Genomic DNA, 15,166 nt, shown 5'->3' on the forward strand with positions numbered 1-15,166 from the left:
ATAGAATCATAGAATCAAAGAGTTGGAAGAGACCTCATGGGCCATCCAGTCCAACCCCATTCAGCCAAGATGCAGGAATATTGCATTCAAAGCACCCCTGACAGATGGCCATTCAGCCTCTGTTGAAAAGCTTCCAAAGAAGGAGCCTCCACCACACTCCGGGGCAGAGAGTTCCACTGCTGAACGGCTCTCACAGTCAGGAAGTTCTTCCTCATGTTCAGATAGAATCTCCTCTCTTGTAGTTTGAAGCCATTGTTCCGCGTCCTAATCTCCAGGGAAGCAGATAACAAGCTTGCTCCCTCCTCCCTGTGGCTTCCTCTCACATACTTATACATGGCTATCATATCTCCTCTCAGCCTTCTCTTCTTCAGGCTAAACATGCCCAGCTCCTTAAGCCGGTCCTCATAGGGCTTGTTCTCCAGACCCTAGATCATTTTAGTCGCCCTCCTCTGGACACATTCCAGCTTGCCAATATCTCTCTTCAATTGTGGTGCCCAGAACTGGACACAATATTCCAGCTGTGGTCTAACCAAAGCGGAATAGAGCATGGGGAGCATGACTTCCCTGGACCTAGACACTAGGATCTTATTGATGCAGGCCAAACTCCCATTGGCTTTTTTTGCCGCCACATCACATCGTTGGCTCATGTTGAACTTGTTTCCCACGAGGACACCAAGATCTTTTTCACACGTCCTGCTCTCGAGCCAGGCGTCCCCCATTCTGTATCTTTGCATTTCGTTTTTTCATTTCTGTCTCATATAAACTTTATTATACACTTAGTGCCAAGGTATTAAATGCATATTTAAAAAATAATTTTGTGCATGAAACAAAGGCTGTGTACATTGAACCACCAGAAAACAAAAGTGTCACCCTCTCAGCCACTCTTGTGAATAATATCAGATTTTGGAGGATTTCCACATAAGGGATTCTAAGAAATACACTTAGAAAGATCACATTTAGAGGCATTTCCTACAAAACACAATCAGAGTACTTTTGGTCTCACGTTAACAGCCATGTCTCCTGGGATTTGTAGCTTAGTAAGTCTAAATACTCCATGGAAGGCCATCTGTCAGGAGTGGCCTGAGTGATTTTTTCATGTAGAATAGAGTAGGACTGGACAGCCCTTGGAGTCTCCTCCAACTCTATGAATCTATGGAACTACAAATCCCAGGAGTCCAAAGGATGGACCCATGTTGCACCTCAGGCCTGGAAACATCTCTGACGACAGCACCATACAAGAGTCTAGAGTATAAGCAAACAGTTTGTTGTAAAAACACATGAAAATAAGTGAAAAAATAAAAATAAAAATTGTAGTCCAAAAAGAGTTCCTTCCTTAGGCGATCCCTCGTTTTCCGAGGATGATTGTCTTCCAGCATTCTTGTGGGTCTGTATGTGGCTGTGGAGCCCTATTCTTGATCTGCATCGTCTCCTGCAGTGAGGGCATTGGTTTCCAGGTGGAAGGCGGTCTTGGTCAGGGTTGGCTTGACGCGCCTTCCTCTTGGCACGCTTCTTCCTTTCACCCTCCATTCGTGCCTCTTCAAATTCTGCAGCACTGCTAGTCACAGCTGACATCCAGCTGGAGCAGTCAAGGGCCAGGGCTTCCCAGTTCTCAGTGTCTATGCCAGAGTTTTTAAGGTTGGCTTTGGGCCCATCTTTCAATCTCTTTTCCTGTCCACCAACATTCCGTTTTCCGTTCTTGAGTTCGGAGTAGAGCAACTGCTTTGGGAGACAGTGGTCAGGCATCCGGACAACGTGGCTGGTCCAGGGGAGTTGATGGTGGAGGACCATCGCTTCAATGCTGGTGGTCTTTGCTTCTTCTAGCACGCTGACGTTTGTTCGCCTGTCTTCCCAAGAGATTTGCAGGATTTTCCAGAGGCAGCACTGATGGAATCGTTCCAGGAGTTGCATGTGACATCTGTAGACAGTCCACGTCTCACAGGCATATAGCAGGGTTGGGAGGACAATAGCTCTATAAACAAGCCGCTTGGTCTCCATACGAATGTCCCGGTCCTCAAACACTCTCTGCTTCATTCGGAAAAATGCTGCGCTCGCAGAGCTCAGGTGGTGTTGTATTTCGGTGTCGAAAAAAGGGTTAGCAATAGGTGATAACCAAACAGTATTCTTCACCCAACTCCTTATCTAATGTTGCAGTTTCTGGCTTCTCTGACTGACCTTGGAGGCCTGAATTTTCTGAGTCAGATTTCTCATCATTCCCGTGACTTGAATCTTCCTCACTATGATCCCCAGGAAATCCCACATTTAATACCCCAATCCTCTCTAAATCATCAGTGAACCCATCAGCTTCAGGAGCCGCAGACTGTACTGCAACATTATAGCAATAACGTGGGATAGAAGTACCCTAATCATGTGAGTCTGAAAGAAATCCCATAATTTGCCTGGACCAACACCTATTTCACTCTTTCTCCCTTTCTTCTTTCCTAGGTACTATTCCACGACCCCACTTTTACGATGGGGCAGGTGTTGTGGAGGATGGCTGTGGGGAGGCCAGATCAAATCTTGTTCCGCTGTGTCCAGAGCATGCCTGCGCACCCAGGAAAAGCGTACAACAGTTGCTATAGCGGAGGTAAGAAGAACTGTTTTGAATCAACTAAGGTTGCATCCATACGATAGAATTAAAGCAGTTTGATTCCACTTTAACTTCCATGGTTCAATGCTGTGGAGCCTTGGGAGCTGCAATTTGGCAGAGAAGGTGAAAGACATTGCAGAACTGCAGCTCCCATGAATCCATCACATTGAGCCATGGTAGTGAAAGTGAAAAACTATTGGTTGGTTAGAAAAGACTGTCACCTAGTGTTTGAATTTGGAACTGCAGGTGACTCTAAAAATAATGATCATAGGGTTGTTGTAGGTTTTTTGGGGCTGTATGGCCATGGTCTAGAGGCATTCTCTCCTGATGTTTCGCCTGCATCTATGGCAAGCATCCTCAGAGGTAGTGAGGTCTGTTGGAACAAGGAAAAAGGGGGGTTTATATATCTGTGGAATGACCAGGGTGAGACAAAGGACTCTTGTCTGCTGGAGCTAGGTGTGAATGTTTCAACTGACCACCTTGATTAGCATTTGATAGCCTGGCAGTGCCTGGGGCAATCTTTTGTTGAGAGGTGATTAGATGTCCCTGCCTGCTTCCTCTCTGTTGTTGTGCTGTTGCAATTGTGTATTTCAATGGCTTCTCTGTGTAGTCTGACATGGTGGTTGTGAGAGTGATCCAGCATTTCTGTGTTCTCAAATAATATGTTGTGTCCAGGTTGGTTCATCGGGTGCTCTGCTATGGCTGATTTCTCTGGTTGAAGTAGTCTGCAGTGCCTTTCATGTTCCTTGATTCGTGTCTGGGCAATGCTGCTGCGTTTGATGGCCAATTTGAATTCGCGAGACTGGGTGAGCTCCCACTGTTAGCCCCAGCTCCTGCCAACCTAGCCGTTCGAACACATGCAAATGTGAGTAGATCAATAGGTACCGAAGGTAAACGGCGCTCCATGCAGTCATGCCAGCCACATGACCTTGGAGGTGTCTATGGACAACGCAGGCTCTTCGGCTTTGAAATGGAGACGTGCACCAACTCTCAGAGCTGGAGATGAAAGGGGAAGCCTTTACCTTTCTCTGTCTATATGTGTTTCATTATTTTGAGCCATTGAATGTTTGCATTGTGTCTGTTTATATCTGTATATACTGGAATCTGCCCTGAGTCCCCTCGGAGCGATAGGCAGAATACAAATCAAGTGTTGTTGTTGTTGTTGTTGTTATGTGGCTGCCCCTAAGACTCTTTCCTCCTGACTGACCTCCCTTTGGGTTTGCCTTCTAGGAATCTTCCACTTGCAACACGGAGACCGCTTGAACCTACGTATCCCGCGATTCAACGCTTCTTTCGATGTCAGCGCCCATGGGACATTTTTGGGGCTGCTGCGCTTATAGGGTCCGCCAGTTTGGTGTGATCCATAATGGAAGAAAATTGGGACAATCACACCTAAGCAAAGCTGGAAGATGGAGCCATGGATCCTGGAAGCGTCTTAACGAAAGAACAGCAGTGTAGTTTCTCTAAGTACTTTCCCGTGGAACTGACAGAATCCCAAGTTATGAAAGAAGAGATTTGGAACATAAATAGCGAGGATCTTGGACACAAAGATCCCTTTCCAGGGATCTCTTTTCCTTAATTTTCCAATATTTCAGCATTATTGCTTCTGCTGCTTCAATTGAGAGAGGACATACTGTATGACACTCGTTTTGAATTTTTGTATTCAGCAAGGACAAAGAAATAATACCATGGGTGCATCTACACTGTTTAATTAATGCAGTTTGATACCGCTTGTACTGTCGCACGCTGGGCCTGTGCATAAGACTGTAGACAGGACATAAATTCCGTGTGCCCAATGGGACGCCGGGGCTGCCTCAGATTAAAGGCCCTTGGATTTCCTTAAAACAGAGTCTTTAGATTGCTTAAAGGTTCAACAAAGTTCTTTATTAATGAAAACAAACAGGTACTTTAAAGCTTTCTTAACAGTCTATTGGCTCTCTATCAATCTTGTCCACAGGGAACAGGCACTATCTTCATAAACTGTATTTTAGCTAATAGGGAAATCCTTAACTTCTAATCTGGGCAGTCTGTCTTTGCCTCTGTTGGCGTGGAGCCTCTGCACCCGGTACCAACTGCTTCTGGCTGCCGCGAGTGACCCTTACCAAGCAGAGCTTTGTAGACTTCCAGGGGAAAAGAAATCAGGTTTCCGTGATGGCTGACTGAAGTCCTTCAGCGAAGGAGCTGTAAGGCTGTATATCTTCCGGCCAAGCTGTGGGGCTGTATCTCTCCAGCCAAGCCGTAGAAGACGAAGCTTTCTACAGGAGCTCTTGGTTTTTGTCCTGCATGAAAGGCTTCTTTGTATGGACTGAACCCAAAATGGCACCTATTCCCTCCAAAAACCCAAAAAGGGGGCGGGACCAGGGAACCTAACTATAATTGACAGGTGGCTTGCCCTATGATTGCAGCCAAAAGAAGTTACCTATCTGCAGAGTCCCTGAAACTTAGGACTTACAACAAACATTCAATGCAAAGCAAACAAAATAGGAGCTCCTGGTACAGTTGTACCTGCACACCTCTTCAACTGCCCTTGCTCAAGGCTTTGAGATCCTGGGAATTGTAGTTTGTACTCTTTGGCAGTGAAAGGCTACAGACTGCCCTAAGGCGCAACTCCCAGGATCCCATACCCTTAAGCCAGGGCAGTTAAACTGGGGCCAAACTGCATTAAATCCACAGTGTAGATGCACCCCAAGTAGAATCACCAGGCTTGCTACCTCATCACACTGGAGACTGAATCCACTTTAAATGCAGTTGCCGCCTCCTGCAGAATTCTGGGGTTTGTAGTTTAGGGAGGAGCCTTTAACAGTCTCACTAAACTACAAATCCCAGCATTCTGCAGGATTTAAAGTGGATTCATTCTCTAGCGTGATGAATTCTATATTTCCCCCCTTAGGAAATGGACATTGCTTCCAACTGTGGTAAATACGGTTTGAGGAGGTTTGCAAGAATGTCGTCTTGAAATGATGTTGTCCTTGGTTTGTGGCTGGAACTATTTTAAATGTTATTGTAATGCAATGGTTTGTGGCAAGCAAAGGATTTGGTTAAAAGAGGCTAAAATAAAATGTGAGCTATGCTGAGAGCTGTCGTTGAATTGACAGTCAATAGGTACATTCAGACAGAGCCAAAAATGACACTTTGAAGGATGCGTCTACGTGGTCATGGCGGTTCTGTGTGGGAAGTTTGGCCCAATTCTATCACTGGTGGGGTTCAGAATGCTCTTCGATTGCAGGTGAACTATATATCCCAGCAACTACAACTCTCAAATGACAAAATCAACCCACCCCAACCCCACCAGTATTCAAATTTGGGAATGTGCTGGTACGGCCGTACCAGGAGCTCCAAATTTATTTGCTTTGTATTAAATGTTTGCTTGTAGCCCTGGGTTTCAGGGACTCTGCAGATAGGTGGCTTCCTTCGGTTGCAGTCATAGGGCAAGTCGCCTGTCCATCATTGTTAAGTTTTGGTCCCGCCCCTTGCTCAGGGCAGTTGGGAAGGGAAGGGAGCCATTTTTCAGTTAGTCTCAGCAAGGAAAGCTAATGTACAGGACGTGTGCAAGCTTCCCCTGTACAAACTACAAGAGAGGAGATTCCATCTGAACATGAGGAAGAACTTCCTGACTGTGAGAGCCGTTCAGCAGTGGAACTCTCTGCCCCGGAGTGTGGTGGAGGCTCCTTCTTTGGAAGCTTTTAAACAGAGGCTGGATGGCCATCTGTCAGGGGTGCTTTGAATGCAATATTCCTGCTTCTTGGCAGAATGGGGTTGGACTGGATGGCCCATGAGGTCTCTTCCAACTCTTTGATTCTATGATTCTATGAAAAGCTTCAACCCTTAAGACTTTCCGGGGGAAAACAGTCTTAAAAGCATCCAAGACTTTCCGGGGAAAAACAGTCTTAAGAGCATCCAAAGATTCCCAAAGATCCCCAGGGAAACAGCCCTAAAGCTCTGAGGAATTTCGGAGGGAAAAACAGCTTTGAATATCATAGAACTCCAGCTGAAGAGACTACAGGCCTTGCTGGTAGGTCCACTCGGTGCTTTGAGACGCAGTTCAACCCGGTAGTGGAGCCCACATCAGTTAGGTTTAGGTTCACAGTCAGCCTGGGAGAAGTTAGAAAGGGATTTTCCTTTAAAGTAAAATAACAGTTAGTAGCCACCAGTTGCACAAAAGCCTGGAAGCATTTGTTTAACCTTTTGAAGACAAGAGGAATTTCTAGGTTCTTGTGGGTTTATTCGGGCTATATGGCCATGTTCTAGAGGCATTTTCTCCTGACGTTTCGCCTGCATCTATGGCAAGCATCCTCAGAGGTAGTGAGGTCTGTTGGAATTAGGACAATGGGTTTATATATCTGTGGAATGACTGGGGTGGGGCAAAGAGCTCTTCTCTGCTGGAGCTAGGTGTGAATGTTTCAACTGACCACCTTCATTAGCATTTGAAGGCCTTGCTGAACCTGGGGGAATCTTTTGTTGAGAGGTGTTAAGGTGTGCCTGGTTACCAGTATTAAAAAAACTCTAAAATTACAACAGCAAAACAGCAGAGAGGAAACAACCAGGCACATCTTAAAAGCCTGGAAGCACTATCCACTACCTCTGAGGATGCTTGCCACAGATGCAGGAGAAACGTCAGGAGAAAATGCCTCTAGAACATGGCCATATAGCCCGAAAAAACCCACAAGAACCTAGTGATTCCAGCCATGAAAGCCTTTGACAATACAAGAAGAGTTTTTGTTTGATTGTTCCTCAATAAAACACTTTATTATATTTCACAAGCCCTCTAAAGACTGTTTGTGGTGGAAAATTCCTAAGAGCTTCTCTTTGGGCCCCCTAGCTTCCCGCTGGGCAAAGGTTGCACGTCCTGTTCTAAAGGAAATTCTTTACAGACCCAGTGCGCGACAGAACACGGAATATCAGGTATTTGTGCCAAAATTGATCCAGTGAATGAGAATACATCCTGCGTATCAGATGTTTACATTATGATTCGTAATAGTAGCAAAATTACAGTAATTCTATCGTTGGTGGGTTTTGGAATGTTCTCTGATTGGAAGTGAACTACAAATCCTAGCAACTACAACTCCCAAATGTCAAGGTCTATTTTCCCCAAACTCCACCAGTGTTCACATTTGGGCATATTGAGGATTCGTGCCAAGTTTGGTCCAGATCCATCAATGTTTGCTTTCTGGATGTAGGTGAACTACAACTCCCAAACTCAAGGTCAGTACCCACCAAACCCTTCCAGTATTTTTTGTTGGTCATGGGAGTTCTGTGTGCCAAGTTTGGTTCAATTCCATCCTTGGTGGAGTTCAGAATGCTCTTTGATTGTATGTGAACTATAAATCCCAGCAACTATAACTCCCAAATGACAAAATCAATCTCCCCTCCAACCCCCACCAGTATTCAAATTTGGGCGTATTGGGTATTTGTGCCAAATGTGGTCCAGTGAATAAAAATACATCCGGCATATCAGATATTTACATTACAATTCATAATAATTCATAACTGGGCATGGGATAATTTCAGCCCGTCAGGTGTTTTGGACTTCAACTCCCACAATTCCTGGCCTCAGGCCCCTTCCTTTTCCCCCTCAGCCGCTTAAGCGGCTGAGGGGGAAAAGGAAAGGGCCTGAGGCCAGGAATTGTGGGAGTTGAAGTCCAAAACACCCGAAGGACCCAAGTTTGCTCATGCCTGGTCTACAGTGTAGGTTTAATACACTTTGACATCACTTGAACTGCTTTGGAATCCTGAGATTTGTGATTTGGTGGAGCAGCAGACAAAGAAGGCTTAAAGCCCTTGCAAAACTATAACTCCCATCACTGCATCTCATTGAGCCACGGCAGCTCAAGTGGTGTCAAACTGCATTAAAATGGACAGCGCGCAACGAACCACATTTGGCAATGCAGAGCATTCCTCTCCGAAGGGAAATTTCTTTTTTGTCCTTGCTCTCAAGGCCATTCGGAGAAAAGGACGGCCTTCGGAGAACCGCAATCGGCGAGGAAAACAAAGGAATTATTCTCCAAGCCTAATCAGCGCATTCAATTCCTTTTTCCTACGACGCAATTAGCGGAGAATGCTTCAAACGCATGGATGGCAATGGGCTCTGACAGTCCAAGCCACACTTCTGGGAAGAGTTCTGGCTGACAGTCAATCAGTCCAGGGCCTTTTTACTCTGAATTAAATCCCTTTCCATCCAATGAGTTTCTTTTTCTACTCCTTAGTACAATATGTTGTTAAACACGGCCCCCCCCCCCCCCCCCCGGATTTATAGTACATCAAGTACAAACTACTTACTTTTACTTACTTACTTAGGCGATCCCTCGGTGCCCGAGTAGGATGGTCTTCCAGGGTCAGTGTGTAGTGTACGGTGGCTCTGTAGGTGATTGTGGAGCCCTATTCTTGATCTGCATCTTCTCCCGCAGTGAGGGCATTGGTTTTTAGGTGGGAAGCGGTCCCGGTCAGGGTTGGCTTGACACACCTTCCTCTTGGCATGTTTCTCTCTTTTGCCCTCCATTCATGCCTCTTCAAATTCTACAGCACTGCTGGTCACAGCTGACTTCCAGCTGACATCGAGCATGCCCCCGCTCCCAACAAGGGATGGTGATATAGTTCTGCAAAGGACAAAGGTACCAGACTGCACAATAGGGGTTAAGTCTTGGTCACATTGCCAAAGCACTGACAACAACAAGGACCCCACGAGGCTTTTTGGGAAACGGCTGGATCTTGGGACTTCTGCCCTTTGTGAGAGTTGTAGTTTCCCAAGGACCAAAGTGTGAATCAGTTGCAGCACAGCTGGGGTTTCATCTGCCAGCCTTCCCAATGATCATGGACTCTCTGCCTGCATGTCTTGGACTTCAGTACATACTATCTCTCTCATGAACTTTCCTCAAAGACGTTTTAAAACATTGGACTTCAGGCTTCTTCATGAAAATTAATCCTCTTATTAAATATACTTGGGATGTGGGACAAAGATGGAGTTTTGTTGCTATGAAATGCTTATGATTTGAATGTATGTATCTTGCTATGAAATATTGCTTGCTCTCCTGCCTTGCCCCCCTGACTTTTGCCCTAGAAAAATGTGACCAGGAACTGTTAAATGCCTGAGGGAGAGCCAAGCTTCCTCGAAACCAGCCAAATGACCAAACACTTTGCATGGACAATAACTAGTTGAAACATCCTCTTGTTTGCTTTCTGAGTTTTGTCTGGCAGGCAGGGAAGTTTCTTTGGACATTTTGATTGAATCACAAAGGGACAAGGCTGACCCCAGGGGTCCCTGTTTGTTCCTTTCTCAAAATCCATCAGAAGACACACCTTATCAGATCTAAGGCAGGAAAACCTTTCTTAATGAAATCAACCTTTGCTGGCCAAAACAATGCCTAACCAATCAGCAAGAAGCCGGGCGGAGAGGGGCGGGCGGAAAAATTTGAAATGTTTTCCTGCATTTTGCATATAAAATTGCCTGTAAACTCTGTGCTGGTATGCTTGTGGTGGAACTATTCCTACAATGCATCCGATCTCAGCTGAATCGCTAATAAAAATGCCTCGGTCGCCATCTTCTTCCACTTTGGTGAGGATTTATTATTTTTTAATATTTTCTGCTGCTGGAATTGGCTTCGCTGCCCTCGCCAAGGTTCAGGGACCCTCTTTGGTGCGGTCCTCGGGATCTCCTCGGCTGGGGAGATCCTCCTAAAAGCGGCTCGATATCACAGCTGGAGTGCTCAAGAGCCAGGGCTTCCCAATTCTCAGTGTCTATGCCAGAGTTTTTAAGGTTGGCTTTGAGTCCGTCTTTAAATCTCTTTTCCTGTTCACCAACACTCCATTTTCCGTTCTTGAGTTGGGAGTAGAGCAACTGCTTTGGGAGACGGTGGCTGGTCCAGCGGAGTTGATGGCGGAGGACCATCGCTTCAATGCTGGTGGTCTTTGCTTCTTCCAGCACGCTGACATTTGTCCGCTTGTCTTCCCAAGAGATTTGCAGGATTTTCTGGAGGCAGCGCTGATGGAAGCGTTCCAGGAGTTGCATGTGACGTCTGTAGTCAGTCCACGTTTCGCAGGCGTATAGCAGGGTTGGGAGGCCAAAGTTTTATAAAAAAAGCACCTTGGTATCCCTACGGATGTCACGGACCTCAAACACTCTGTGCTTCATTTGGAAAAGAGCTCAGGCGGTGTTGTATTTCGGTATCAATGTTGACTTTGGTGGAGAGGTGGCTGCCAAGGGAGCAGAAATGGTCCACATTTTCTAATGTTACACCATTAAGCTGTATTTCTGGCATTGGAGAGGGATTGGCTGGTGACTGCTGGAAGAGCACTTTCTTGATGTTTAATGACAGGCCGAGCTTCTCGTATGCTTCTGCCAAGGTGTTTAGAGTGGCTTGTAGGTCTTCTTCTGAATGTGCACAGACAATGTTGTCATCAGCATACTGGAGTTCTATAATAGATGTAGTTGTAACCTTGGTTTTGGCTGGGAGTTTGATTCAGCTCTACCTAAATAAGATAGAGCCCTGGCAACGTGACATTCAGGTTCTGAACCGGTGCTTGGACACTGCGTTGGACTGGAAGAGGGCGAACAAATTGAAACTGAATCCAGGTAAGACAGAGGTCCTCCTGGTCAGTCGAAAGGCTGAACAGGGGATGTGGACCATTTCTGCTCCCTTGGCAGCCACCTCTCCACCAAAGTCAACATTGACACCAAAATACAACACTGCCTGAGCTCTGGCATAGACACTAAGAACTGGGAAGCCCTGGCCCTTGAGCACTCTAGCTGGAGGTCAGCTGTGACCAGCAGTGCTGCAGAATTTGAAGAGGCACGAATGGAGGGCGAAAGAGAGAAACGTGCCAAGAGGAAGGCGCGTCAAGCCAACCCCGACCGGGACCGCCTTCCACCTGGAAACCAATGCCCTCACTGTGGGAGAAGATGCAGGTCAATAATAGGGCTCCACAGCCACCTACGGGCCCACCACGAAGACACTGATCTTGGAAGACTATCCTACTCGGAATACGAGGGATCACTTAAGTAAGTAAGTAAAGTAAAAGTAAGTAAGTAAGTAAATGTAGAGAAGCACCATACGTCTCAGTTTGGGGATGGGAAATCCTAAACTCAATCCAAGCCAATCCATTGCAAATCTGGGTGCGTCTACACCAGCGGTTCTCAACCTGGGGGTCGCGACCCCTCGGGGGGTCGTTTGGCCATTTTCTGGGGGTCGCAAAGCCACATTGGCTGGCCACGCCCCCTCCAAAATGGTGGCCAGGCGCCCTGGCCTGCTCCGCTCTCTCGCCGGCCGGCAGGGGTGCGGAGCAAGCAAGGGCTCTTCGTTGCAGGTGAACTATAAATCCCAGCAACTGCATATCCCAAATGTCAAGGTCTATTTTCCCCAAACTCCACCAGTGTTCACATTGGGGCATATTGAGTATCTCTGCCAAGTGTGGTCCAGATCCATCATTGTGTGAGTCTGCAATGCTCTCTGGATGCAGGTGAACTACATCTCCCAAACTCAAGGCCAGTGCTCACCAGACCCTTCCAGTATTTTTCGTTGGTTGTGGGAGTTCTGTGTGCCAAGTTTGGTCCAATTCCATCATTGGTGGAGTTCAAAATGCTTTTTAATTGCAGGTGAACTATAAATCCCAGCAACTACAACTCCCAAATGACATAATCAATTTTCCCTCCAACCCCACCAGTATTCAAATTTGGGCATATTGGATAACATAAGGTAAATGTTTTCCCCTGACATTAAGTCCAGTCGTGTCCAACTCTGGGAGTTGGTGCTCAATTTCTAGGCCAAAGAGCCGGTGTTGTTCATAGACACCTCCAAGGTCATGTGGCTGACATGACGGCATGGAGTGCTGTTTTTGGGTATTTGTGCCAAATTTGGTCCAGTGAATGAAAATACATTCTGCATTTCAGATTTTTACATTATGATTCATAACAGTAACACAATTATAATTAGGAAGTAGCAATAATTATAATTTTATGGTTGGGGGTCACCACAACGTGAGGCACTGTATTAAGGGGTCGCGGCATTAGGAAGGTTGAGAACCACTGGTCTACACTGTGGAATTAATGCAGTTTGATGCCACTTGGAACTGCTTTACCCATCCACTCATGATTTCTTTAAATTGCAGCATTTTAATTCCTTTTTTCTGTTCAGCTGTTAAAATGCAGACCTATATTTTAATTTAGGGATCCTGGGAAGTGCATTTTGGGTGATGCATCAGCACTCTTTGGAAAAAAAGGCTTGGAAAACTATAATTCCCAGGATTCCTTAGCCCTGAGTTATGGCACTGAAACAAGGAATCTTCCCTATGCAGATGCCAATTCATTTTGCCCTTTTAGAGAGTAAGAGAGGAAGGTCTCGCGAGATGTGCGCTCCCCCCCCAACTCTCGGGAGAACTGGGCAATCCCCGGGCAAAGTGGGCGGAGCCAAGGCTGTCATGGCGGCCTCTATACACCCCACGTGGGTTTTTGTTTACAGAATACTAAGCAGGGAAAAGGTGGAGGTTTTGGGTCCAAGGTCTTTTTCAACTTCTCTGTATTCTCTGCAGCAGATCAAGGGAATTGTGTATGTCCCATTTTTTACCATTATAATTGAGACTATAATATAATATATATAATATTTATATAATCTCATATAAATAAAAATGTAATGTTAGTTTGTGGGATTAACATAACTCAAAAACCACCAAATTTGGACACAAGACACCTACTAACCCAAGGAGCGACCATCACTCAAAAAAATTGATTTTGTCATTTGGGACTTGTAGTTGCTGGGATTTATAGTTCACCTACAATCAAAGAGCATTCTGAACTCCACCAACGATGGAACTGAACCAAACATAGCACACAGGACTTCCATGACCTACAGAAACACTAGAAGGGTTTGGTGAGCATTGACCTTGAGTTTGGGAGTTGTAGTTCACCTACATCCAGAGAGCACTTTGGAAACAAAGAATGATGGATCTGGACCAAACTTGGCACGAATATTCCATATGCCCAACTATGAACACAGATGGCGTTTGGGGGAAATAGACCTTGTCATTTGGGAGTTGTAGTTGCTGGGATTTATATGTAGTTCACCTACAATCAAAGAGCATTCTGAATTCCATCAATGATGGAATTGAACCAAACCTGGCACACAGAACTCCCATGACCAACAGAAAATTTTGAAAATACATCCTGCAAATCAGATATTTACATGACGATTCATAACAGTAGCAAAATTAGAGTTGTGAAGTAGCAATGAAAATAATTTGATGTCTGAGAGTTCCCACAACACGAGGGACTGTATTAAAGGGTCACTGCATTTGATGAGCATTGTCCTTGAGTTTTGGAGTTGTAGTTTACCTGCATCCAAAGAGCACTGTGGACACAAACAATGATGGATCTGGACCAAACTTGGCACGAATATTCCATATGCCCTAATATGAACACAGATGGAGTTTGGGGAAAATAGACCTTGTCATTTGGGAGTTGTAGTTGCTGGGATTTATAGTTCACCTACAATCAAAGAGCATTCTGAATTCCATCAATGATGGAATTGAACCAAACTTGGCACACAGAACTCCCACGACGACCAACGGAAAATACTGGAAGGGTTTAGTGGGCATTGACCTTGAGTTTGGGAGTTGTAGTTCACCTCCTTCCAGAGAGCACTGTGGACACAAACAAGGATGGATCTGGACCAGACTTGGCACAAATATTCCATATGCCCAAATATGAACACAGATGGAGTTTGGGGAAAATAGACCTTGACATTTGGGAGTTGTAGTTACTGGGATTTATAGTTCACCTACAATCAAAGAGCATTCTGAACCCCACAAAGGAGAGAATTGGGGCAAACTTCCCACACAGAACCCCCATGACCATCAGAAAATACTTAAGGCCATCCAGTCCAACTCCCTTCACCAGGGCAAGAAAATGTTATCAAAGCCCTCCTGACAAAGAGCCATTCAGCCAGATACAGATGTATATGATTCTCACACACACACACACAGATATAGTATAGATTCGAAAGGGACCCTTAAAGAATGACAATTATATGTTGCATGTTCCAGAGTAGGCAAACCAGACAATCTCTACAACAAGAAATACTGTTTACCCACAAGCATAAAGAAATTACATATATTAGAAACTATAATACTAGCCGCCCCCTGCCACGCATTGCTGTGGCCTCGTCTAGTGGAAAATAAAGCAATGAGAAAGTGTTGGTTTCTAATACAGGGTTAGTCAAAATGAATAGGCCAATAAGATGGTTTAAGGCAATAATATTGGCCTATTCATTTTGATTAACCCTGTATATGTCATTTCTTTAGGCTTGTGGGTAAACTGTATTTCTGGTTGTTTCTTTGTCAGTATTGATGTGGAGATTGTCTGGTTTGCCTGCTCTGAAATATTCAACATATATCATCAACAAACTTGATGATCCTGCCTTCTAACCCTTCATCTAAGTCATTAATCAAGATCCTGAGCAGGACTTGGCCCAGGATGGAACCCTCCTGATGGCACTCCACTTGTCACGTCTTTCCAGGATGAAGAGGATGCATTGGTGAGCACCCTCTGGGTTCGTTCACTTAATGAATTACAGATTCACCTAACTGTATTTTGCC

At 45.4% G+C, this 15,166-nt stretch overlaps 1 protein-coding gene across 1 annotated transcript in view; it reads left to right on the top strand.

Moving 5' to 3' along the window:
* TNFSF12 (TNF superfamily member 12) overlaps positions 1-5,661 on the top strand; it is a 78,794-nt gene extending 73,133 nt beyond the window's left edge. Inside the window, exons 13-14 of the mRNA XM_067469558.1 lie at positions 2,443-2,584; positions 3,818-5,661. Coding sequence (XP_067325659.1) covers positions 2,443-2,584; positions 3,818-3,927 — 252 coding nt within the window. The 3' untranslated portion in view covers positions 3,928-5,661. The remainder of the gene's footprint in view (positions 1-2,442; positions 2,585-3,817) is intronic.
* The last annotated feature ends 9,505 nt before the right edge of the window (positions 5,662-15,166 follow it).

This window comes from Anolis sagrei, chromosome 6, assembly GCF_037176765.1.
Source record: "Anolis sagrei isolate rAnoSag1 chromosome 6, rAnoSag1.mat, whole genome shotgun sequence".
Taxonomy (NCBI): Eukaryota; Metazoa; Chordata; class Lepidosauria; order Squamata; family Dactyloidae; genus Anolis; species Anolis sagrei.